The 27,776-nt window shown below is 42.4% G+C and overlaps 1 protein-coding gene across 1 annotated transcript in view; it reads right to left on the reverse strand.

The window, feature by feature from the left end:
• LOC115083221 (receptor-type tyrosine-protein phosphatase N2-like) overlaps positions 1–27,776 on the reverse strand; it is a 322,268-nt gene that overhangs the window by 186,966 nt on the left and 107,526 nt on the right. The window contains exons 5-6 of the mRNA XM_029587030.1: positions 25,971–26,118; positions 925–998 (exon numbers count right to left, since the gene is read on the reverse strand). Of these exons, the coding sequence (XP_029442890.1) occupies positions 925–998; positions 25,971–26,118 (222 nt within the window). The remainder of the gene's footprint in view (positions 1–924; positions 999–25,970; positions 26,119–27,776) is intronic.

Consider the following 27,776-nt stretch of genomic DNA (forward strand, 5'->3'; position numbering starts at 1 on the left):
ATGGAACCAGATGGGCATGCTTAGTAAGGCTGTGACACAGAGGTAGGTCTAGACAATCCTGCTGATTTGGGGACAGCACTAGCAACCTTAAAATAAAGAATCTGGGGCTGACCTGATGGCTAAGTGTCAAGTGCTGCACATTGCCCTGTGGATGACCTGCACACAATTCCTTGGGGATGCTGCAGAGTCAGCGTTCCCAGCCCCTGCCAGGAGGAGTCTCAGTCATCACACAATGGTGACCTAGTGGCCAGATTCAGGGTGCATGCTTACAGGCTCTGGAAGAAACCATGACCTGTGGCCCCTGATTAAAGACTACTGATGCATTATCTAGACCAGGAGTTATCAACCCGGTCATTGGGTCACGCCTAGCCAGTCACATTTTCAGGACACCCACAATGAATAGGCATGAGAGAGATTTGCATACAATGGAGGCAGAGCATTCAGATCTACCTCATGACTATTCAATGTGGATGTCCTGAAAATCTGACTGGCTAAGAGTGTCCCAAGACTGGGTTAAGGACCATTGATTTAGACTGTTGATGGGGGACACAAAAAACAGGTGAAAAGAGCCAGATAATAGTGAATGAAGGCTCATAGTGTTGTATGCCAACAAAGGCCAGCTGTAACTGACCTGGAAGTCCAAAGGAGCAAGAGGAATACACCCGGGGCAGACTGGCCTATCGGGGGATCGGGCATCCCCCGGTGGGTTGGTCGCGCTAGTCACGTGGGGTCTGCCGAGCGCGGCCGTGACAGAGCCGCGCTCAGACCACATGGTATGTCCTGGGCCGGCTTGGGCGGCGAATCCCCGGGCCGGTCTTCATCGGGAATCCGCCGCTGAATACACCAGACTCCCTAAACACCACCCCTCCCCCCCCCCCCCCCCCCAAAAAAAAAAGAATTTGGAGAAACAGATTTGATACTTACAATTGGACTCGCATTGATATAATCTGAATTATCATGGCTATTTTCAGCTTTCAGTAGTATCCGGGAGTGATCATCTGAAACATAAAAAAAAATATATACAACATTAAAAGGTATTACGGCATTGTTGTAAACTGCAGAATACAGAAATTTTAAAATAAATAAAGAGCATTTACATTTAAAGTAATTAAACCACTAATTTACCTTTATGAAATTATTTTGTAAAATGGTAGGCTAGGTTTCTCTTTTCAGCCAGATACCCTTTGGGTTGCAACGTCCCATGTTTCTATGTAGTCATTTTATGGAATCCGCTTTTTACTCACTAGGATGGAAGCAAGGAGTATCTGGCCTTCCTCCCTTCCTGCTCTGAGGATAAAGCTGGACAGTTTAAGATATCCATGCCGACCAGGGGCGGGAAGGAAAGTCTCCTTTGGGGGGGGGTGGAGGGGGTAGGGAGGAATCCTATCCCTTCTTTTGTCAGCAAGTTAATCCGGCTGTGCAGAGCTATCTCCAAGCCCCATCACCTCAGCATAATTTCTGAATTCTGGCAAAAACAGCTCAACTCATGTTGCTCCTGTCTGGCACACCCTTAGAGCTATTTCTTGTAAAAATAATAAAACAGCTCTAACACCAAAGTGAAATGTTTGCAAAACTAAAACAAAACTAAAATGAAGATTCAGAATTTAAATAAATACAGAAGATTCCTACGTACTAAAGTGATAAAAGTTTGGTCAAATGATGTGCACATGTGACCAACGTTTTTACACTTTAAATCAGGTGTGTTTTCAATCTGTTTTTTAAGCATTAGCTATGCAATATTATCATACTTTAAAAATGCACATTTTGATAGTTTATTAATACCTAAATTCAATACCATTTATCATGTTTGCTTTTTCTTGAAGCTAGGAAACAGCTGATGTAAAAATTAGGTGAAGGTGAAGGGATGCAGTAGAAGCCATACAGGGTCTCCCCCTGCATCCTCTCCTCATCCCTAGTCCTCTCATTGGTGACTCCTCAGTAGGTTGAACTGGGGATTCACCTGCTGTGGTGTATCTACAGGCCCATCAAGAGGGTCATGGGCTTCTCTCTCCTTGCTAGAAAGAGGTTGGTAGGACTGCCCAGCTTTTCACTCCTTCCTTCTCCCTGCTAGGATGCAGAGAGTAGGACAGATTGGGCAGGAGAAAGAGAAGACGGGGTAAGGAGAGAGGCCTTACAATATCTGTCCTTCATTCTGGCAGAGAAAAGATAGAGATAATGCAGCCTGCAGTTCCCCCTGGTTACCTGAGGTCCTGCTTCACAAGGTTGGTAGTAGAGATGAGGCTGGAAACTACAGGTCAGTTAGCATCACCTCAGTAGTGGAACAATTAATGGAGACCCTGCTGATAGAAAAGGATAGTGAACTAACTACAATCGGGTGGGTTGCTGGACATGAGCCAGCATGGATTCACCAGGGTAAGGTCCTGTCAGACAAATCTGATTGATTTTTTTGATTGAGTGACTAGAGAATTGGATCAAGGAAGAGCGCTCAATGTGATCTACTTGGTTTTTAGCAAAGCTTTTGATATGATCCCGCATAGGAAGCTTGTGAATAAAATAAAAAGCTTGGGAGTGAGCACCAAGGTAGTGGCGTGGATTACAAACTGGTTGACTGATAGGAGTTAGCATGTAATCGTAAATGGAACCTACTCTGAAGAGAGAACCGTGTTCAGTAGAGTGCCACAAAGATTGGTATTGGGACCGGTTTTGTTGAATATCTTTGTGAGCAACATTGCAGAAGTTTGTCTATTTGCGGATGATACCAAGATCTGCAACAAAGTGGACACGCCTGAAAGAGCAGAGAGAATGAAAAGTGATTTAAGAAAGCTTGAAGAGTGGTTGAAGATTTGGCACCTGGGATTCATTGTTAAGGAGTGCAGAGTCATGCACCTGGGATTGGTAATCCAAAAGAGCTGTACATAACAGGGGGGTGGGGGGCGTCGAGAAAGATTGATTTGCACAGACCAAGAGAGGGATCTTGTGGTGATATTGTCAAGTGATATGAAGATGGCGAAGCAATGTCACAAGGCAACAGCTAAATCCAGAAGGATACTGGGCTGCACAGAGAGAGGAATAACCAGTAAGAAAAAGGAGGCGATAATGCCCTTGTATATGTCCTTGGTGAGGCCTCACCTGGAGTATTGTGTTCTTTTCTGGAGCCCGTACCTGAAAAAGGATAGAGACAGGACAGAGGCAATCCAGAAAAAAGAGTGACCAAAATGGCATGGGATCAGTATCGGTGTTGTGTGTCCTGTCCGCGGCAGGCCCACATCTGGTCCCACTTACCCTAGGTGCCCAGCTTCCAGTCCTGGTTCGTCCTCCCCCGAACCTACTCTGCTGTCCCTGCTCCACTAAGGATCCCTCTCTCTCCCGGTGGGTCTCCCCACGTGTGCCGCGGGGAGACGCCGCCATCCAGCTCCATGCCGCCCTTTGGGCATGTGCGCGCATGTGCCTTGCCAGGTTTTAAAGGGGCTGCGGCAGGAATCCAACCCGTGGCCCCAGATGATGATGTCACTGGGCCCTGGTATATAAGGCAAGTCCCAGCCACTAGTTCCTTGCCTTGGCAACAGGTCTCTATGCTTGTCGTGTGCTCGTTCCTGATCTGTCTACGTTCCTGATCCATACCTGGTTCCGTCCTTGTCTTGTTGAACTGACTTCTAGCTTTGACTCTCGCTACGTCTAGACCACGCTTGGAATGACTTCTGGTTTTGACCCCTGCTCATTTGACCGCCTTTCCATGTCTGCTGCCTGCCCTGACGCCAGCCTGCTCTCTATTACGTCTTCTGGTATCTCCCTGGACTTAGACTTTTAGGCTCTGGCCTACTTTTATTCGGGCGCTACCTGTCTTTGCCTCTGGTTCCCTTTGGCGCGCGGGTCTCTGGATCCCTGCCTCATCTGGACCTGTTTCGGCTTTCCTATTACCTCTTCTGGTCCCTGGCTGATTACCACCTCATCTACTGGGAATCATCTGACGGAGGCCCGCCTAAGAACAGTCGGCCCCGGCACCCAAGGGATCAACCTATGGGGAACATGGGCTGGTATTGGCGAAGCTCCAGTCGGCCTCCGTCGATCAGCCAGCTCTGCCTCCCTGAAAGGTGCAGCTACAAAGGTAAAAAGTGTGCATGAACATTATTAAAAAATACAATCCTAGAAGCACAGTCCAGATGTATTCCACGCATTAACAAAGTTGGAAGGAAGGCAAAACAATTACTAGCAAGGTTAAAAGGTGAGGTGACAGAGGCTATTTTAGCAAAAAGATCTTCATTCAAAAATTAGAAGAAGGATCCATCTGAAGAAAATAGGATAAAGCATAAGCATTGGCAAGCTGAAATGTAAGACATTGAAAAGGCAGGCTAAGAGAGAATTTGAAAAGAAGTTGGCCATAGAGGCAAAAACTCACAATAAAAACATTTTAAAATATATCTGAAGCAGATAGCCTGAGAGGGAGTTGGTTGGACCGTTGGATGATCAAGGGGTTAAAAGGGCACTTAGAGAAAATAAGGCCATCACGAAAAGACTTAACGATTTCTTTGCTTCGGTGTTTACTGAAGAGAATGTTGGAGAGATACCCGTTTCGGAGAAGGTTTTCTTGAGTGATGATTCAGATCAACTCAACCAAATCACGATGAACCTGGAAGATGGGGTTGGCCTGATTGACAAACTGAAGAGTAGTAAATCACCTGGACTGGATGATATACACCCCAGAGTTCGTAAAAAACTAAAAAATGAAATTTTAGACCTATTTCAATTAATTTGTAACCTACCATTAAAATCATCTGATGTACCTGAAGACTGGAAGATGGCCAATGTAACACCTATATTTAAAAAGGGATCCAGGGGTGATCTTGAAAATTATAGACTGGTGAGCCTTACTTCAGTGCCTGGAAAAATCGTGGAAACTGTTATAAAGAATAATATCACAAAATATTTAGATAAACATGATTTGATGGGACACAGCCAACATGGATTTACCAAGGGAAGTCTTGCCTCACAAATCTCCTACATTTTTTGAAGGGATAAATAAACGTGTAGAGAAAGGTGAGCCAGTAGATGTGGACTATTTGGGTTTTCAGAAGACATTCAACAAAGTCCTGCATGAGAGGTTTCGAAGAAAACTAAAAAGTCATGGGATAGGCAGTGATGTCCTTTTGTGGATTGCAAGTTGGTTAAAAGACAAGAAACAGAGTAGGATTAAATGGTCAGTTTTCATACGGGAAATGGGTAAACAGTGGAGTGCCTCAGGGAGCTGTACTTGGACCAGTGTTTTTCAATATATTTATAAATGATCTGGAAAGGGGTACGAGTGAGGTAATCAAATTTGCGGATGACACTAAATTATGTAGAGTAGGTAAATCTCAAGCAGATTGCGATGAATTGCAGGAAGACCTTGTGAGACTGGAAGACTGGGCTTCCAAATGGCAGATAAAATTCAATGTGGACAAATGCAAAGTGATGCATACAGGAAAAAATAACCCTTGCTTTAATTATACAATATGTTAGGTTCTATCTTGGGAGTTACCATCCAGGAAAGAGATCTAGGCATCATAGTGGATAATACATTGAAATTGTCAGCTGTGGTGATCAAAAAAGCAAACAGCATATTAGGAATTATTAGGAAAGGAATGGCAAATAAAACGGAGGATGACATAATGCCTCTGTATCGCTCCATGGAGAGTGCATTGTGTGCAATTCTGGTCACCGCATCTCAAAAAGGATATAGCTGCACTGGAGAAAGTGCAGATAAGGGCAATCAAAATGATAAGGGCCATGGAACGGCTGCCCTATGAGGAAAGGCTAGAGAAGTTAGGGCTGTTCAGTTTGAAGAAGAAACGACTGAGGGGGGATATGATAGAAGTCTACAAAATTATGAAAGGACTTGAACAAGTTAATGTAAATCAGTTATTTACTCTCACATAATAGAAGGACCAGGGGGCACTCCATGAAGTTAGCAAGTAGCTCATTTAAAACAAATTGTATAAAATTATTTTTCACTCAGTGCTTAGTTAAACTGTGGAATACATTGTCACAGGATGTGGTTACAGCAGTTAGCGTAATTGGGTTTAAAAAAGGTTTGGATAAGTTCCTAGTGGAAAAATCCATAAACTGCTATTATGGTAATTAATAAGCATTAGTAGCTTGTGATTTATCTAACATTTAGGCACTTGCCAAATACCTGTGTCTTGGATTGGCCACTGTTGGAAATAGGATACTGGGCTTGAGGACCCTTATGGCATCTTATGTTCTTATTTCATTTCATTTGTTTAAAATTAAAACATTGTTATTTATTCATTAATTTCCCATTAAAGTCAATGGGGGAAGCAAGGCATTCTATTTTGGGCTCCAAAATTTTGATATTCTAATGAATTCTAATGAAATTTGTGGGTAGGCATCAGAAATGGGAAGAGCTGAGACTCCAAGAATGCATCAAAGTTGCACTAAATAGCCCAAGGCATAAGTTGTTTCACTGTAAACCGGGGTGAAGGCACTCAGCTATACTTCGGTATATAAAAGAATATAAATAAATAAATAAATAAATAATAAATAAACCATGCAAAACAGTTCATACAGAGGCAGCCACATTCCAGCTACCGTGAAATTAGCAAAGCAGCAGCAAGAGTAACCAGGATACCAACAGTGGAATGAAGACCCAAATGTACTAAAAAAAAGGTGCAAAGCAACACACCAAGGGTGGCATGAACAAACAAGGTACTGGTAGAGGCTAAAAGCTGCACAAACAGCGGCATGAAGACCCCAAAGCACCAAGAAAGGCACAAAGCAGCCACCCACCATAAGGCTTCATATGAGGGACAAAAAACACCAATAAAAGAGGTATGAAGACTCCCCCTCCCCCCAAGGCATCTAAAGAGCAACAAAGGGCACAAGCAATGGTGGCCTGAACCCCACAAGGCACCTAAAGAAGAAAGGGCACCAACCATGAGGCAACTAAAGAGAAGTAATGGATACCAAGAATAGTGGCATAAATACTACAAAGCACCTAAAGAAGAATAAAGAGCAGCAACAGCAATGGCATGAACACCACAAGCCATCTACAGAGCAAGAAAGGGCACCAGCAATAGTTGCATGAACACAAATCACCTATAGAGGAGCAAGGACACTAATGAAAGTGGCTTAAGCACATACAAGGCATCTACAGAGCAACAAAGTAGCAGCAGCAGTGGCATAAACACACCAAGGCACAGTGAGAGGGGCAAATCAGGAAAAACAGTGGTATGAACACCCCAAGGCTTATAGTGCAGGGTATGGCAAACAGTAGAATGGTATCAAAACCCCAAGGCATAGAATGCAGGATATAGCAAATAGAGTGGGATCAAAACCCCAAGATGTAGAAAGGTGTGATGACTGAGTCTATCTGTACATATTTATGTAAATCAATGTATATTCTTGAATTGTAAACTACTTTATGTATGTTTTTGAACAACAACAAGTAGGATACAAGTAATTTTAAATACATAAAATAAATATAATACATGTGGGGAACGCAAATAGCAGAGTGGCATCAAAACCACCAAGGGAAAGAGTGTGGGGCATGGCATGCTGCACAGTGGCATCAAAACCCTCAAGGCAGAGAGTATGGGCTATGGCAAACAGCAGAGTGACCACAAAACTCCCAAAAGGTAGAGTGCTGGGTATGGCAAACAGCAGAATAGTATCAACCCCACCCAGGACAGCTGCCATCAACATACAATCAAGGAAAGATAGGCATGTGTTGTGTTCTGACTGGTCCAGATGTCGCTAGTGAAATGGATGCTTCCCCTCTCCACCTTCATGTAAGTATGGCACTGAGAGTACAGGCCAGGGATATCATGCCTACTGAATTCTATCCAGAAAAGCATTTTGTAATTAGGGGCTAACTGCTGCAGCAGCCACTTAAATCCCAAATTTCTGTAATGGCTGGTCATCCAGAGCAATCATTTCCCCAATGCAGTGTGTAATCACCTTTGATGCTGCCTGCCTCCTATTATGCACAGTGAGGTGGTAACATACCCCATCTGCTCCATGATGACTTACTCTGACTTGAGGTTTGAGACTGCTTTTGTCACCTCACTGGAGGAAGAGGCTGGACTTCCTCTGTTCTAGTGCTTTTCTACTTCTGCTACTTCTTTGACTAGCAGACAAGGTCTGCAGGCTAGTACTGGCACCTCCCCTTAAGACTATGCTCTCTTTTTATGTGATGCATTGTTTGTAAGACGCCCTAGCATTTTTCCTCTACTGAGACTTACAATATTAAATGCATTCTGCAAAAACTTATATCCTCCTTCGTGCTGAAGTGCCCCCATTCTTCAGATTTCTTTCAGGACTTCCTCTCTACAGGCTTGGATGCTGCTGCTGGCACTGGGGTTGACGGGATCGAGAAGCAAAAGGCCAGAGGCTTCACTCAAGCCCTCTATTCCTCCTCTTCCTGGGGATGCACTTTTTCTCAGCAGAATTGCTTTCTGCCTTCACTAACTCAATGGAAGATAGCACACTAGTAAATAGACCCTCTCAACTTTTCCTCAGCTACTAGATGTTCTGTCTCCTCTGAGTCTGAGGAGCCCTGGTATGATTCCCAAAATGACTTAAGGAAAGAAGGATACTATAAAACATTCAGAAAAAAAACTCAAGTCCAATCCATTTAGAAAACCTTATTATGATGTATAAATGATTTTGATTTACATACTTTTGTTTTTTGCTTTTTATGATTTTTGTTTTTAATTTGTTTTTATTTTTTATGTTCAGTATGTCCCTGATTATTATGGATGTTTTATTCTTTTGTAAACCACATAGAGCTTTGGATTCTGCGGTATATAAGTATTTTAAATACATAAATCTTGCAGGATCTGCAGCAGAGATTTCTCAGGAGGCATCAGGAAAGAGTGCTGTACTACTTTTGGCTGCTTCACTCCTAGTGTCAAGGCCACCCTCTACTTCCACTGACTCTGCCTTCTCCTGCCCCTGCACTTTAGGAACAGAACTAACAGTAACAGCAGGCAGCACATCTTCTTTCAGCCTCAGCTTCTTCTTGCTTGATGTTGCCTGTTCCTGTGGTTTCCTCCTAAGGAAAAAGTCTCTCTTTAGTGTGAGTTGGGGAAATGCTGTTAGTACTACTAGTGTTCCCAGGATGTACTGGGATTTCAAGTTTTAGGTGCCTTTCTAGAAGCAGGCACTCTCCCTCTGCCATTGTTTCCACTGCATCTTCCTCTTCCTCCTATTCCCTGTGTCATGATGGAAATTTGTCACAGTCACTAGGAGTCCATACTGCCCTCTGCCTATGGAAAAGGGTTTGTTTTTTGCAAGTATTGTAGTGTTAGTCTATGTACTCCTCGTCTCATTGCTCTCACCTACTGTCTGTACCTAGTAGCAGTTGTCCTTTTTTTTCTACAGATGAAGACACCATTTATGGAAAAACAGCCCACCATCATATACATAGGGGCAGATTTTCAAAGGGTTACGCGCGTAACTTACGCGCATAACCCCGATAAAGTGCCCCTGCGCGCGCTGAGCCTATTTTGCATAGGCTCGGCGACGAGCGCAAGCCCCGGGATGCACGTATGTCCCGGGGCTTTGAAAAAGGGGCGGGAAGGGGGCGGGACAGAGGCCTCCAGCACAGCATCCGTGCCGGGGGATCGCGCACCGGCAGCTGGCCGGCGCACGCAAGTTACGCCTGCCAGAGGCAGACGTAAAAAGGACAAAAAAGGTAGGGGGGATTTAGGTAGGGCAAGGTGGGGGGAGCGGAAGGAAAGTTCCCTCTGAGGCCACTCCGATTTCGGAAGGAACGGGGAATGCAATCGGGGCTCCTCTAGGGCTCGGCGCGCGCAAGGTGCACAAGTGTGGCTGCGCGCGCATGTTATAAAATCGGGCGTAGATTTGTGCGCGCCGGGTTGCACGCACAAATCTATACCTGTGCGCATGTTATAAAATCTGGCCCATAGAGTTTACACACTTCCTCACTCCAAGATGAGATGCAGAGAAACAAAAATTCAACCACCCTCTTTCTTCCCACCCAGAGACAAAAGAGCTCAAAATGGTGCTGCCTGCCTGATCTAACTTTTAATCTAAAAAAAAAAAAAAAAAGAGGAAGTCAATGTCAATCCATGCAGACAGGCTGGTTAATAAAAGTTTGACCTTGATTGGTCCTGCTTCCTGTTTTGTTCCCTCTCCCTTCCCACCCCAGTTGCTTAGCACTGCTAATTGCCTTGAGAAGAAAACAAAATCATGGAGTTTTGTTTGTCCCATAGACTTTAATGGGAAATGAAAATAAATGCAAAGGCAAACTTATTAATTTTGCAGAAAAGTTTCATTCATATTTGTTATCCACAATCTGAAATAAATCCACCTGATTTGGATTGGATTCCTTATTTGTTTTAAATGAATACAGACACCTACTTTGCAAAAATGTGGGCAATTTTGAAAATTATGTCTCAATTTCACTGGACCTCATAGCTCAATTCAAGATGTCCATATAGTGGCAAATATAAGTACTGTGCATGAAAAAGCAAGGAAGAAAAGCTTTAATAATGTTCCCAGCTTTTTCTCAAAAGAAGAACAAATGTCTGCCAGCATGGCTAGTTTTGTAAAATGGCAATTAAGAATTAAAAAATGCATCTTTTAAGAAATGGAAGGCAGGATCTAATGAGGAAACTAGGAAAGCGCACTAGTAATAGCAAATTAGATGTAAAACATTAATAAGTCAGACAGAGACTGATGAGAATTTGAGAAGAAACTTGCCAAAGAGGCAATAAAAAAAACCCAACAAAACTTTTTAGAGTACATCAAAAACATGAAACCTGCAAAGGAGTTAGCTGGAAATTAGATGACCCGGGAGTTAAAGAAGCACCTAGGTAGGATAAGACCATAGTAGAAAAACTAAATGAACTCTTTGGTTCCATCTTTACTGCACAGGATGTTGGGGTGACACCAATAGCTAAACCATTCTTTATAGGTAATGATTCAGAAGAACTGAAACAAGTTTGTGTGAATCTGAATGAGGTGCTAGAGCAAACTGACAAACTATATAGTAGCAAATCATCAGGACCTGATGGTATTCATCCCAGAGTTATATAGGAATTCAAATACAAAACTATAACCTGTCATTCAAATCTGTCACTGAAACAATACTTGAAAATAACCAATGTAATGAAAAATTTCAAAAAGACCTCCAGAGGAAATTCAAGTATTCACAGGCCAGTGATTCTGACTTTAGTGTTGGGTAAAATGGTGGAAGCAATTGTTAAGAACAAAACTGCTGGCCATATCGTTTAATGGAGAAAAGCTAGCAAAGGGATTAGCAAAAGAAATCATGCCTTAATCTATTAGAATTCTCTGAAGGTACAAATATGCATATAAGAGTCAGACTGCCTGGCTCTTCAGAAGATGTGTGAAAAAGTTTCTCATGAAATAGGAAGCAATGTCTTATTGTGGGTTGGTAACTAGTTAAAGTAGGAAACAGAGTAGAACTAAATGGCGAGTTTTCCGAATGGAGAAAGGTAAATAATGGCATGCCCCAGGAATTTGTATGGGACTAGTATTATTTATCTTATTTGTTAACAATCAAAAAAAGGGAGTAATGATTGAGGTGATCAAATTTTCAGATGACACAAATTATTCAAAGTAGTCAAAATTCAAGCAGATTGTGAGGAATTGTAAGAGGATATTGTCAGACTGGGGAACAGAGCATTTAAAATCACAGAAAAAACTAATGTGGACAACTATAAAGTAATGCACATACAGAAAGAATAATCCTAGCTATGGGGCAATTTTGAAAGGGATTTCTGCAGGTAAATGGGGTCTTTACCCCATAAAAATCCCTTTGAAAATTGCCTCCACCATATGGGGAATGGGATGATGCCAAAAACTTGATTAGGGTGGACCCTCATGAGCATGGACAATGATTTCATTTTTAAATCCCTGCACATTCTTTACTCCGCCCCCCCCCCCCCCCCGGACTGGTAAAAAAACAAAAACAAAAAACACCCAGCAGCACTAGCTCTCTGATGATTTTCAAAGAGGAACTCATCAGGGATTTACTCTGAAAATCGGCATGCAGGTCCACAAGTTGGTTATTTTCCAGTCCTCAGGTACAGTGAAAGATTTGAATGACAGGTTGTAGGTACCAGTTGTAGTTTTGCAGTTTTGTATTTGAGTCCCTTATAACTCTGCGGTTTTGTAAACTGATGTCCCCATATACACAATGCTGGGTTCCATATTAGGAGTCATCACCCAAGAAAATGGACCTTGTAGTCATTGAAAGCAAATCACTGAAATCCTCAGCAGAAAATGGCAACAAAAATGATAAACGGGAGGGAATGGCTCCCTTATGAAGAAAAGCTACATAGGTTAGGACCCTTCACATAGAGAAGAGACAATTGAGTGGGGATAGGACAGAGATTTAGAAAATCATGAGTGATGTAGGCTAGGTAAATAGAAAACAGTTATTTACACCTATCAAATAATACGAGGACTTGGGACATGCCATGAAACCAAATGATAGCAGATTTCAGTCAATGAACAATTAAGCTGTGGAATTTGTTGCTAGAGGATGTGGTCAAGGCTAGTAGGTTTGAAAAAGATCTGGACAAATTTCTGAAGGCCTGATTTATTAAAAATTGTTAGCCAGGTAGACCTAAGGATCGCAACAGGGAATGGATCTCCTCATTAGGATTTGTCGGGTACTTTGAAGAGATCCGTATTGGCCACTGTCAAAAATAGGATGCTGGGCTTGATAGCCCATTGGTCTCACTCAGCATGGCTTGTCTTATGTTTTTATGTTCTTATGTTATCGCTCTTTTTTTCTATGAGGGCGATTCCCTCATTTTCATTAAAAAAAATTAAAGTTTTTCTATCATCTTTCTCCTAAAAATTATCTTATTTTAATGTTCTCCATTGTGAGATTGATGCTAGCATGTATTTTTTAAATTTACATGTATCAAGTTTTCAAATAATATATAAAGCAACAACTTTAACAGTAAAGGTAAAACAAACAAAAAAAAGAAAGAAAAATCAAAGCTTTCTCTCACTACTTAGCCCAAACAATATCTGGGGGAGGAGCAGATAAAAAAAAGAGGAGATATTACTGAAACAACCAAGAAAAGGCATTAACAAAGGCTCTTTCCATTTCCAAAACACAAATAGACAGTCTCTCAAAGCATTTAGATAATGCAAAAAGCCCCTACGCTGCACGGGGCAGAGAAATAAAACTGCATTCAATTTAACTGTATATTTACACGGATATCTGAGAAGAAAGGAAGCACCAAGAGCCTGAACCTCCTTATGCATAATAAGAAAGGTTTTCCTCCTTTCTTGAATGACCTTAGCCAAGTCTGGATAGATCCTAACTAATCCACCTAAAAAATTTACATTCATATGTTTAAAGTAACTCATTACAAAACTTAAATCTTGCACGTATAGAAAGGAAACAGTGAGTGTAGCCCTCGCAACAATCTCATTATTAGAGTTCTTCAAAAATGCAGGCAAGTTCACTAAAACCATACAAAGTTAAGCCAGTCCCAATTGGCTGGAACATGACTTATAAGTGAGAAAGAAGACTTTAAGAATGGGGATTTGATCTTCTAAAATTTTTTAAACTGTCATAAAATATTTCCTCAAAGTAAGCCGAGAAAGTTCTCAGACAACTTTACGAAAATTCGTCAATCTTAAATTTAAATGTCTAAGGCCTAGATTTATCAAAATGCACTAAATATCGCATGCAATAGAAAAAGGGGCAGGTTTTATGGTAATAGGCAGTTTATCGCAATTTGTGCTAATACCTATGTGAAGTGCCAAGTTACCGCAAATTGCAATAACTTTTTCACACTTTCAGAAACGTTTTTCACTCTCTTGAACAAGAAACCCTGCTCCCAAATAATCATAGTGTTCACAGCCTAAACTTCCTATACTTGCTTTTCCATCAAGCTAGGGTAAGAGAACATTGTAGAAATCTCATCTTTGTGTGACTTTCCTCACTCCAAATGACATCAAATCTTCACCAAGGTCTACTGTACTGTTCGTACGTCTCACCCTGCATGTAAAACTGGCCCCATAACCCTAGACTACCACAAAAACCTCACCTCGAGTTACTAGCTGGCCCTCCAATAGCAGTTTAAATATTTTACTACTATGTGTGCTACCTCAGTGGCTCTCTCTCTCTCTCCCCCCTCCCCCTTCTCCCTCCCATGCTCAAAAATGACCAAAACAGATTTTGCAACATTTATAACAAATTGCGTTTCAGGCATAACACACAGCTTAATGCTAGGAAAAAGGGATGGTTATTTCCAGCATTAAAAGCATGCAATAGTACCCCTCATTTTCATTAATCCCACCCAAACCCCTCCTTACTCATCCCAGTCTCTATCCAGGGAGACCCAGAGTCCTAACCCAGGAAAACTTAATAAATTAGGAACATCATAGGTCATGCTGCCTTTTAGAAGGTTAAATTAGGAAATCCAATTGAAAATCCATCCTCTAAAATGGTGGCAGGGGTTATATAGGCTCTGAGCACACCGTCTACTTCTCCCACATAGGGGAGCAACACCAAAACCTTTATTTACCTACTCTTTCTGTATCTCCCCAGGAATTTGGTTCACTCCTTTTGGTAAGGAAACCAAGGGTTCCTTACATTTCATACAAACTACAACTCTCCGTTACTTCACTTCTTTTGCCTCTCACTTTTTTTTTTTTTAGATATGTGCATGTTGTTCCTTCCTTAGCTTTTATTACAGTGGCATTCTGTATAAGGGACTGAAGAACACAGAAAACTGATGTAGAAAAAAGAATGCCAAGAGCATAATGAACAACAGCGGCCATGACCACTGTTCTTAACTTAACGTGTTCGAAAATCTAAAGCAATGCACTTTGCACCTAGAACTTACAAAATGTTGCATGTAAACTGAAATCTACCAATGCAAGAAGCAGTGTTGAGAAATGAAATAGCAAAGGTGTCATGTTTCACTAAATTAACTGAGCTGGAAGCTACTTGCAGCCCATGGATGGAGTTAGGATTTTGTGTTTTCAGCTGGGGAGGGATCCTGGGTCCCCGGGTAATTTTGGGTGAGCCAATACCACCAGTAACCCTTAATATTTTTAGCAGAGCCAGATCTCTCTCTTGACATCACTAATTCTCTTCCATCTCTTGTCTCCTTTCCAGCTCTTTCCCTATCTCTCTCTCAGTCATTTTACTGTCCCGCTGCCATCCTTCACGCCGTTCTCCCTTGCTTCTTTCCCCCTCTGATTTCCTCTGCTCCCTCATTCCGTTCTCCAATTTCTTTCATTCCCCTCTTTTTAATTCTTCTCTCTCCAAATCATTTTCCTAGATATTATAGTCCAAGAATATGAAAAGCAATTTCTACAAAAATAGAATGCAGAATTTGCATTTAATTCAAGTAAAGACCCTTCCAGCCTGTTGGTTCACTAAAGGGGGGGGGGACTGATGTACATTTTCTGTCACTGCGATTTAAATGCTAGTCGCATACTGTGAGGGATCATGCTGCCATTCAGCACTATAGAAATTAAAATGCTGGCTTTAGTAAACAACCAATGAAAGTTGGGGCAATTCAATACAAATTTTAATAGGATTGCAAACTAGCATACTTTTCAAGCTTTGTAAATAAATGTGAATATTTTCCTGGAGTAGTTATAATACCCCTCCCTTCTAATGAGATTGAATGTCGGTATATAAAAATAATAAATTTAAAAAATAATAATAAAAATATAATGCTCGCAGAGAGGAAAAGTTTCAAAGTCATTTGCTGTCTGTTGTTTATGCTTGTGTTCAGACTGATTTTGAACGCCTAGTTGCTGTACATCGCCCAGCACTTCTGATGGGTGATTAATCTAAATTGAAACCCATGAATAAGATAAATAAAATGACAGTGGAAAATTGCCCTCCAGAGGCCTGGTAAGAGAGCACGTGGGCTTCCAATAGCACGCGTACGTTCAGCCGGGCTGCACGGAGACATTCCCAGAGGTCAGTTTGGGTCGGGCGGCATAAGTAGCACAAAAATAATAACAGGTACAAACCGAATGACTGCTTTTCACAAAGGCATCACTGATTTTCATAGAGAAAGTTTGTTGCTCGTTAAAAATTAAGGTAACACAAACATGCTACGAGTGCCTGTTTACTACTGCACAAGCCATCTGAAGAGAGCCCCCATAAATCGTAGGCACTTCAGGTGCGCGAGTTTGCAGGTCAGAATTCTGTGAGTCTCCCCCACCCCCAGTGCTGTATTTATAGCTCTCCAGTTCTGGGTCCCCTCAAATCTGGGTCCTCCTTTCAGTTTCTCTCAGTTCATTTGTTTTGCTCTCTCTTCTACGTATCTCCTATCTCATGACACTTGGATACATTTGCTGACTGATTGGGAAGCGCATAGATTGAGCATGAACCCCCAGAAATCTGAGGTAATTTGACTTAGCAGGCATAAGATAGATATTTGAGTGGTTTATAGTTGATATTCCCTTATCTAATTGTGGATTAAATTGGATGGTAATTTGTCAATATCAAACAAGATACCTAGTTTGACTAAAATTACTTTTTTATTTTCTGCAATCGATTCAGAGGTTGAAACCTTTTCTTAAGGAGATCTGAACTTGAAATTTTAACACATGTCCTTGTCTTATCTCATATAGATTATTGCAATGTGATGTATGTGTGCGTACTGGAACAGAACTGAGGAGGTTGCAGTGTGATAACCTGCGAGCAGTCTTCGGCTTTATAAAAGAGTGCTGGAGGACAGAACAGTCTGGGCTGTGGTGTTTTCTCAACAGAATCAGCTTTATTATTTATAGCATAACAGAAAACAAGTAGAAGGGTCTGGTTACCTCAGCTAAAACAAAATTTACAGCAATAGTCTTGTCATAGGAACCCATATCCTCTCTTTCATGTCCTCCCACTTAGACTATTGCAATCTGCTCCTCACAAGTCTCCCGGCAAGCCATCTCTCTCCACTGCAATCTGTCCTAAATTCAGCTGCGTGACTTATCTTTCGCCAAAGTTGCTATGCACACATAATCCCTCTTCTGAAGTCACTGCATTGGCTCCGTATCTGCTCCCGCATACAGTTCAAGCTCTTCTTTTTCACCTGCAAATGCCTTCAATCTGCAGCTCCTCACTACCTCTCCTCTCTATCTACACCTCTCCTCGTAAACTCTCCTTTCGGATAAGTCACTCCTATCTGTGCCTTCTCCTCTACTGCCAATTCCAGACTCCGTGCTTTCCACCTGGCTGCGCCGTGTGCTTGGAATATTCTTCCTGAACTCGTGCGTCATGCTCCCTCTCTTGCCGTGTTTAAATCTCATCTAAAGACCTGCCTTTTTTAAACTCCTTTTAAATCTTATGCCTGATTGACTGCTTTTAGTCTTTTTAACTAACTTTCTTTTCTTTTTAACTACTGTCTTGCTTTATGAAATACCCCAAGTCTCTTGTCCTGTGTGTTTGTCTTATTAGACTGTAAGCTCTATTGAGCAGGGACTGTCTTTTTTTGTATAGCGCTGTGCATGTTGTGTAGCGCTGTAGAAATGTTAAGTAGGAGGAGGAGGAGGAGTTTCATTCTCCCCATGGCCTCTCTGTTCCTTCCTGGGCCTGCTGCTGTCTTATTCCCCTGCTTAGGGAAATGCCCCTGAACAGAATTCCCATTTTGGGCTGCTCTTTAAGGCTGAATGCCTGGTCCTGGTCTTTTAAGGGGATCCTGTCATGCAGTCCCTTTACATACCCTGCCCCCCAGCTTGACCTTCTCCGGCCAAGCATCTGCTCCTAACCGGGTTACCTCCCAGGGAAGGGAATCACTGTTCCTATTTTTCTTTTCTGCCTTGAACTGGGACTGTCCAATGCTTTTTCCAGTGGCGGGTAGGGTCCGGGTGGGAATCCCTCTGCCAGAGAGTACTTTCCCCTCTAACACCTGTACATGGCCCGGCCACACTGAAGGGCACCAATTTGGAGAGGGGCTCGTTTAGCTTTCCCAGGGCTTATCCTCCTCCACCCTGTCTGGGGGAAATAGTTAAGTGTTACCAGAGCCACCGCAGTTCCTCATTTTGTCTTGTAATCCCTCATATATTGTTCCCTCCAACCCATCTCACCATGCAAAGCAGAGAGAGTGAAGTCCCTGGAAAGCAATTTCCAGTTAAGCCACTCAACTCTCCCCCCTTGCCTTTAGGAGACCAGCAGCTTGTATGAGCATCTGCATCTCATGCAAGTCACAAAGAGCGTACAGTTCTCTCTCTTCACATTTTGGTAGAGCTATTTCCTACCCTCAAGGGTCAGTTCATAACATTTCCTAATCACCACCTGGGCTGAAACACATCTTTCCCCCTGGCCAAATTTAGGGGCATTATGAACTTAGGTGCATTTCAGAATCCACTGGATTGCATACATTTGCCTTATTAATGTAGAACATAAGAACATAAGAAAATGCCATACTGGGTCAGACCAAGGGTCCATCAAGCCCAGCATCCTGTTTCCAACAGTGGCCAATCCAGGCCATAAGAACCTGGCAAGTACCCAAAAACTAAGTCTATTCCATGTAACCATTGCTAATGGCAGTGCTAATGGCATGTAAACTTCATGTTTACATGAAGTAAACTTCATGTTTACATGTGTTAAGTTTTGACTCAGCTTTTAATCATTTATCCCACAACATAATAATTCAAAACTTTCAAAAGTCACATAACTCAGTAACTTAACTGAAAATATTTTTATCGGTTTTAATCTTTTCTCTCAATTTGTTTTAGTATCTCTAATCCTTTTATGTAGCTTCCGTTCTACTGTCTCCATTTCATGTTCTTAGTTTTACTGCAGTTTTTCTTAGGTCTCTCCACTTTTCTCCATCTTTACCTCCATCTTTTTTTCCTTCTCTGTTCTTCATCTCATCTCGCCCCCTCCATCTCTCCTTCGCCATTTCTTCCCTTTATCTTCCCCTCTGTTTATCTCTTAGAGGTCAATGTATTAAACCGCTAATGACTTTGCAAACATAACATACAGAAAAATGACAAACAGCGCATGTAATTACATTTGCAAATTTAATTTGCACTATTTGCCATTTCTCTGCATACGATTTTGCAATTGCAAAGCCTTCACAAAATGTATGCACAGTCACTAATGAGCTGAATAATCATGTAAATCAGATCATTAGCAATCTTTGCGTAGTTAATTTTTGTGTGCAAAATTGCACAAATTGCCAATTTTTTGTAAAATTCAACTGCAATTCAGGGACGTGTATTTGGGGGATGGAGGTTGCGATAAAGTCTGTGATTTTACACAAACTTTACTGCAAAAAACTTCCCATGAACCCAATCTGCATATTATGTACATGGGCCATTATTGTGAGAAAAATATCAAGCATTAGTAGCCCATCTCCACGATTTGCAATATAGGTAAGTACATCAGCCCCTTAATTTTCCATCTTCCAGCCTCTCACCCATCTACCCCCCTCCATCACAATCATTCCTCTTCCCAGCTTCTCACCCTCCATCTGCCAACCCTTCTCGTTAGCCCATTGCTCTTCAAACTCCTCCTCCTTGGAACATCTCCCAGCTCCCTCAATGAACTGCACCTCTCAACCCAACATCATCTGTCTCTTCAAACAAGTCTCCTTTCCACCTTCTTCTGTCTCTCTTCTCTGTTTCTTTTTTTCTCATCTACCCTTGCATCTCCTTTGGTCTCAGTCACCCCAGACTCCATCTCGGGATTCCATCCTTCCACCCATCCTCTCCCTACAGCTCCTTCCAGCCTCTCTATAAAAACATAAGAGCTACCAAAGTGGGTTAGGCACAAAGGTAGAGTTTAAAACAAGGCGCACGCGTCCATGTATGCGCAAGGTTCCCAGCGCACGCATATGGCTGCGACCATTTTATAACATGCGAGCATCAGCATATTATTAAATACAATGTCTGCGTGCACATGCATGCCAGATTTTAACATCTATGCGCACACGTGCGGGTGGGCCCCTGACTCGCGCGCCCAGGGTGGGGATTTTCCAATTACGCGTGGCGACACAATCGGCCTTTTTCCCAGTTCCCTCCCAAACTGCTCCCCAAGTTCTTTTATTTCTATACTTACTGCTCCTCAGGAGCAGGAGTAAACTCCTTGCACCAGCCAGCTGCTAGCGCGCGCTTCCCCAAGACAGTGTCTAATGGTGCTGTCCTCGCCCGTCCCCCATCCCCCCATACCATGCCCCTCGGTCTGCACCTTTTACTTGGCCCGGCACTTCAGCGCGTAAGGGGGGTTAAGTACATGGCTGAGCCTTTCGTAAAATGTGCGCAGCACACGCAGGGCCCGGCTGCACGCTTAACCCCCATTTCTTATGCATGCAGGCCTTTTAAAATTGAGCCTTAAGGGTCCATCAAGTCCAGTATCCTGTTTCCAACAGTGGCCAATCCAGGTCACGAGTATTTGGTAGGATCCCAAATACACTACCTAGAACCTATGCTGCTTATGCCCAGGGATAAGCAGTAGCTTTCCCCAAGTCTACCTGGTTAATAACCATTTATGGACTTTTTCTTCAGGAATTTGTCCAAACCTTTTTTTTTTTTAAATGCGGCTATGCTAACTGCTTAGTAAAGGCAGCAGTAATGATGAGGGAGGGAGAGGCCCAAGAACTGGAGGCCAGTGGAGGTACAAGCCTAGGTCCTGCGGCGGCACTGTCTGGCAGAGAGAAAAGGCCTTGTGGTCGTGATGGCCGGGGATAAGAAGCCTCACAAGGGCTAAAGAATGAAGGTTCCCATAGTAACAGCAGCTGGGGGAGGAGGAGGAGGCCCCGTGCCAAAGGAAGAGAGGCCTCTTCAACTGATGACAATGAAAAAAAAGGGTCCACCTGACAGTGAGACGAGGAGGCCCCCCCCCCACCCTGTCAGTGGAAAGAGGAAGAGGGCTCCAGCGACCAGCAGCCAGGGAGAGGCAGGAGCCATGTGAAAAGGGGAGGACCTGGCAGTGGAGAAGAAAAGGGCCCGCCAAGCCAGAGGGAAGAGCAGAGAGCACAGGGAGAAAGGGAGTCGAGCCCACGCTCTGGGATCCAGTATCTGCCTCTTCCCTTCCTCATTTTCCTTCTCGCATGCCCCCTTTGAAAAAGGAAATGCCCCTGCAGGGGGGAAAAGGAAGGGTCACTGTACGGTCTGGGAGCCTAAGCTCAGCTCCTGTGTTCTCATGGTGAAAGAGCCTGGCAGGAGGCCCCTAAAAAAAAAAAAAAAAAAAAAAAAAGGGTAAAGCTCCATGTCTGTTGAGGTTCTTCTTGTAGTTTTGCAACAAAAATACCTGGTTTCAGAATGAGGTTAACTTTGGCAAAGAAGAATGCTCGCACTGGAGATGTAAAGGAAAGCAGGAATGTAATGATCATTTCCCATTCTGGAGCGCTACCCTGCCCGACAACCCAACCACTGTGGTATGTCGCCGTAGATTATTTCCTTAAGGAGGTTACTAAAATTTACATTCTACTAGGAAAAAAAGCATTCCCTTCAAACATAACATGGCACAGTTTAGTCCCCGTACACATAGGAAGGGAAACATTCAAAGCCATTTTCCTGGATCGAAAAGGGGTCAGTCTGAAAGCTGCCTAACTCTGCCCGGGTAAAAAGTACCTGTGGGCTTCCACGGCACGTGTCCCTTTAAGTCAAACTGAGGGGGAGGCGTTCCCAGGGGCGGGGGGGGGGGATGGCAGGGTACTGCCAGCGTACATTTTCCAATCTGCCACGCATTGTTTTCCAGCAGATGTTTTGCTGTAGTGAAAGGAGCTCCAGAGCTGGTGGTATTTTTTTTACCCACAATCCATTTTTAAAAAGGGCACCTGTGGACCTTGCTGCTCTGCAGGCTGTCCAAGAAATGCCCTCGGTATGTAAGCTAAAAGAAGCCCGTATGGGTGTATAGCTCGTGTATACCAGAGATGGGCCTCTCACAAACTCCACTCTCAATCCAGGTTAAGTTAAAAGTACCTGCACACAGAGTTTATTACCTGCACACAGGGTTTAATAGACCACTGTCACGGAGTACGTGAACAAGACCCCAGGACACCAGGGTAAAAATAATCTGAGACAACTGTAACCCATTAAAAAGTCCACCAACAGGCGAACTATTCAGACTAAGGGCAGAGTCGACAACTGAGATCATGATTATTTGATCTTTTCCTGTTTATCACCTTTTCAGATAAACCTTCAGCATACAGTATATGACTTGAGATTCTTTGCCCATGTGAATAATTGGATTTGCCATACTGCAGGGTGTGCACTGTCTCAAGGAATGAAAAGGCGAGCAGACGAGCAAGAGCTCACTAATTTATTCTCTTTCTATTCCCCTCCCTTAGTACAGCCAGGTCCATTATAGCTACTCAGTGCAAGACTAAAGAGACAAATATGCACCAAGAAACCATAATTTAAAGTCTGATGATTGTCGTTCATTTGTTTATCACAGTCATTCTAAATATGCCCTTTATCTGATACTGGAGAATTACATTATAATGTGTTCTTAATTAGACACTAGCAGGAGATGAGAGGCTTTGAATTTTTCACCTTTGTTAAAGGACAAAATAGAGGAAAAAGTCATAATCTTTTAAAGAATAAAAATAGCTGAATCCGATTCCAGTTTCTTTCTAATTTAAATCTTATCATTCAAAATGGATATTAAATAAACCTTAGCCCAGATTTAATCAGTCTTGATGCAAATGTTATTTTTAACAGAAGGCTTTATGTTCTTGCTTTGGCCATTATTTTAATGCTATCTCCCCCAATGGGGTTTATTGGTAGGGTGATAGCCCCATACAGGTTTTTAATCTCGACCAAAAGGTCAAGAAGAGACCATGCCAGCTCATGTCTCAAGCCCTCCGCCATGATCTCACCCATAAGAGAGGCAATTTTATAACCGTACGCCTATATTCAGTGGCAAAAACAGGTAGAAGTTGCACCAATTTTCAAAGTAGACATACTGTGTGCACATAAATTCTCTTTGAAAATCATCCCGCCACATTCACCCCCACACACAGTCGCACCTGTTGTTATGCTTATGGAAATTTTCCTCCATGTGCACATTTTAAAATGCAAAACTATGTGCATTAAGTCCAAACCCCTCCCCAATGACCCTAAGCTTACCGCAATTTTCTAAAAGGCCACTTGTATGGGTAAAACTGTTTTTAGCCTATGGAAATGCATTTGAAAGTTAACCTCAAAGAGCTCAAGTTAATACTATAGTTGTGTCCTTAAGTACAGAACATGCACAAGATATGCAGGTGAAGGAATTCATAGAAATCTCAATTATGCCTTTTTTTCTTAGAGAGAGCTTTCTTAATAGAAGGCAATATTCTTAGAATTGTTTTAGATACAGTTCAGATAGCTGACAAATCCCCTGCAGTTGGATCACTTTTTCATAACAGAATTTTTGTTAGCAGCCACATCTAATTCTGCAAAAAAAAAAAAAAAAAAGCCTATCACCTATTGATCTTTCTGCTCTGCCACTGACTTACTGGCATGCGAACTGTTATTCCTAATGATGTGCCCACTTTTCCAATCGTTCCACGAATACCATTTTGGTTTCTTCTTCCCCATCCATTTCTCCCGCACAGCTTTATGCTGTTTGGCAGAGCCAAGTCCATCTGTGCTATTCTTCGAGCCTATGCAAACAGTAACACCCCCAGATCCCCCACCCATTTCTGCCCAAAAAGGACCATTTGATCGTTCTCCTAGCCAAAGCCTTATCATCGTCATCATCATCAAGTCTAGCCGACAAATCAATAGCTAGAAACAAATGTACCTCTGCCCAGTGTGGCGACTTTCAAGTGCTGCAGCACCATGCACGAAATATACCTTCCCAGGATAGGAAGCACTGGTGCAGTGCTCCCAGGAAATTGCCTCGTTCCAGACACCTATCTGATTTCATAAATAAAACGTGCCACTGCAAAATCATGAAATGAAGGTGAAAATCCTTCAAAGGAATGAAAAAGTGGCAGCTGTCTCATGTTGAATATGCAGAAAACATGACTCAAACATTCAAGCTCACATAATTTTGTCAGGTGACGAGAGGAATGATTTGGTACGAATGAAGGCACTGGGACTGAAACTTCACTTATGAACAAATGGCAATCATGTTGGATTTAGCAATGACACTGGAATCACCAAAGCAAAAGATTTTCTACTTTGCATCAAGAAGTGCTGTCATTCACACCTAAATGCATGCAAGCAAGAGGAAAACTTAGCTGCAGCTTTTCTTTCTTATAGTAACTACTTTGTCCAGAAAGGGAGTAAATTCAAACTGACCACGGTGAGGATACCGTCCCATGCCACATTCATGCTTCTATATCAAGCACAAGACCAGCGTGTCCATTAGGCGTACTTCAGCGGTTGCCTAGGGCGCTGAGCCGTAGGGGGCGCCGAAGAGCAGCCACGTGGTGCTGCAAGCGGGGCCTATCCTGCTCGCGGCCAAGAGAAATAGAGACTGTGAGCTTCTCAGGGCCACGAGCAGCGCGCTGCTCGTGGCAATGAGAAGAACACCGTCGGTGCCAAAACAGGTTGGGGGGGCGCAACCGGGGGAGGGGGCAGCACAAGCATCACCTAGGGCGCCCAATACCCTTGCAGCGGCCCTGATCAAGCAGGCAGTCAGAACTTGTGCAATTTGTCAGAAAGCCTGGTTGGGGGACAGAGGACCAAAAGTAGCATGAAGTTAGAGAATAGTTCAAACCTGCACCCCAATTTTGAGTGAAAAGTTCAGCAACTAATTTCTAACTTAAAAAAACACCTCACTGACTTAAGCAACTTCAGTCAAAGAAATGGTGCAGTGTGTGTTGCAGGACTGCAGTCTGGTCACTGAATGGAGCTGGAATCACTGAGCCCTCACTGCAGTTCAGCCTTTTCTTGGTATAAATGGATACGACAGAACCTATGATTCTATTCTTCCAAAGATCAGCTTTGACTTCAAAGTATAACAGGATGGGAGTAGGAGGGTTTCTGTGGCTTGCATTGTCCTTAATGAGGAGCGCAATGCACAGAACTGCAGGCTGCTGTTTGTCCCTACAGGCTGAACAATAAGTTTTAGCCAAATGAACAGCAAACTAGCTTATCTTGAAGTGGATGATCATGCTTCAGGCAGCAACCATTTCGTGTTAGAAGCAACAGAGTAGGACATCAGAAAGCCCTTCCCGCTGTAGGAAACAGGAGGCTGTGAGACATCACCCACATCTCTGACACTGGAGGCACAATATGGATGCTCCCAGCAACAGCAAACATTTCTCGCAATATTCTTGGGCCTAACACTTCAGTTTGGACAGGGTTATTTTCAACTGACTAGACAATTTGGTGCCTTGAATTTTGTGTATGGAGACCCACTTTGCCAGAATAATGTCCTTATCCAGCCAGGTGAAGGGTAAAAAAATTTAATTTATTGAAGAAAAATAATTGTGCTGCATGAGAAAAGAGTCAAATTTGATTATTTTGGACCCACTGCATATATTTTTGCTTCATGCGTGTCCCTACATCAAAGGAATAAAGTTACAAAAAGGCAGAAGTGACCAATTTAATTGGCTGACTCAGACTTCCAACACAAATCCCTTCTAGGTGGGGGCTATGTGCTAGGTGGAGAGGCTTATTTCAGGCCCTTGGTGCTTCTGTGAATTATTGCCTCTGGATAAATGGTTCTAATGCAACTGAAGGCATTAAGTTAAATTAACTTTGTGGATTTATTGTGGTTAAATCCTTTGCAGGCATGGATTCTACATTAGTAAGCCAGCACTCTCCACGCCTGCATCAGATCCTTGGTATATCAGTCTGCCGTCTGGGTATCCCCTGCCAAATCTGTTTTATTGATTAAAAATACTTCCAGTGTCATCTTCGTGAAGAGCTACAGCTACAACATAAAAAACAAACTAAATATTCCGACTCTTCCAAATCTATTTTGCAAATTTGAGAAACAAAGAACAGAAGATATTCCAAATGACTTGCAAGCAGAATTATTGTTGTGATTTTTTTTTCACAGCAAAACATTATTGCATTCATATTCACATCACAGAGAACCATGATGCACTGGTTATGAACCCACACACGTGTTATACTGTACATACATGCCACCACGGTCTGTGAACGGTTCTTTCCACTGTTCTCCTCTTTCTGTGCAATGGTAGCTGCATTCGGTTCAGCTTGATAGGCACAGAGTGCTTCCCACTCCTTTTCCAGACGGTTCTTGTTCTTCAAATGATCTTCCATATAAGACTAGCAGGAAAAAAAAAACCACAGAGTTGTCAAGCAGTATTTTCTTTTTTTTTTTTTTAACTATATATCCTTTGCCATTTAAACAGCCAAACATGTGAGACTCTGAATTACACTGAGGGGATAATTTGCAAAAACAGGTTTATGCATGTAAATGGGTTGTTGTGAAGTTGAATAGGGATTGTACACATAAAAGTATGCGCATACTCCAAGTTCGCTCATACTTTTATGTGCACAAACATAAAGGCATTCTGGGGGGGGCAGATTTGGGATTTACATACATACTTTTGATTTTCTAAAGTATGCACATAAATTAACTCGTACAAATGACACCCTGCAAGCAGCATTTATAACCGTGTGGGTTAGTTTGAGTATGTTATTAGGGATAATTTTCAAAGTGAACTTATAAATTCACTTTGAAAATTAGTAGAACTTATGCGTATTGGCGACACACAAGTTATGAGGTTTGTTATAAAATCACCCTCCAAATGCATTGAAATAGGGAGGGAAGGAAGGAAGAAGATGTTAATATAAAAGCACTGAGGCACATAGGCTCTTTAGGAACATGTAACGCGTGTTCCAAACAAGTTTGACATTTAGCAGCAAGCAGCATTTCATCTCAGGTGAAAGAATGAAACTGTCTTACTCTCCTTTGACAACAAATATTTTCCTCTAAGTGTAGGGGGGAAAAATAAATGATAGCACATGCAAATCGTAACAAAGTCAAAGTTTGTTTCTATGATATTAAAACCCTGGCACATCCACTGGGCTGATTCACTAAAAGGTTGCTAACAGTTACTGTTAAAGTTTAGCAAGAAGAATAAATAACATGTTACTCATAAAACCTTAACCTGCACGTTAAGATGCCTGCTAAGGCTTCAATGAATGGAGAATAAATCATAGCACTGAAATGCATGCTGATGAGCATAATGAGATGCAAATGAAGACATGAGCAGCCGCAAATTATCATGCCATTCACTAAGCCATGTGCTAATTAGTGACCACACGTTACAGCTAAAAATATATCACCAACGCCAGACCGCATGTTTAAGCACTGATTGAACATGCAATAAAATCCATCTGCTGGCCGGAGCCAAGTTGTAGAAGAAAACGGAGGCATTTTGACTGATGCAGCAGGCAAGAAAAAGACATGGACAAAGAGTAGAGTAGCAGCAAAGAGACAAAAGAGAAGGAATAAGGGAAGAAGAGGAGGAGAAAAAAATAGAGACAAAGAAGAGAGAGCAATAGCAGGGAAAAGCAGCAATGCAGCCATGCCTCTGAGGTTTCTGGCCCAGAACAAGCTGCTGCTGGCAGAAGTGCAACCTGTCTCCTTCTCAATTGCTCGACCTGGCTGCACACCTTGCATTGGCCTTTACTAATTCTTGCAGAAATCATTAGTTGGAAGGAATTAAGGGCCAGAACTCGGATGGAAGAAGAGAAAGCCAGTATAAGCTTAGGAGGATGGAGGGAGTGGATAGTATATTTACTTTTATCTTTATTGGGATTTATTATCATGTATGCAAGGCATTAAATGATGAACAGATCCACATACATAATCTAAAACCAGCACATACCTAAGAACGAAACATAACATATACAATAAAACATAAGTACCACAAATATTCTGCCAAAAAAAAAAAAAAGAAAATATACCAAGAAAC

The sequence above is a fragment of the Rhinatrema bivittatum genome, chromosome 2 (genome assembly GCF_901001135.1).
Source record: "Rhinatrema bivittatum chromosome 2, aRhiBiv1.1, whole genome shotgun sequence".
Lineage (NCBI taxonomy): Eukaryota > Metazoa > Chordata > Amphibia > Gymnophiona > Rhinatrematidae > Rhinatrema > Rhinatrema bivittatum.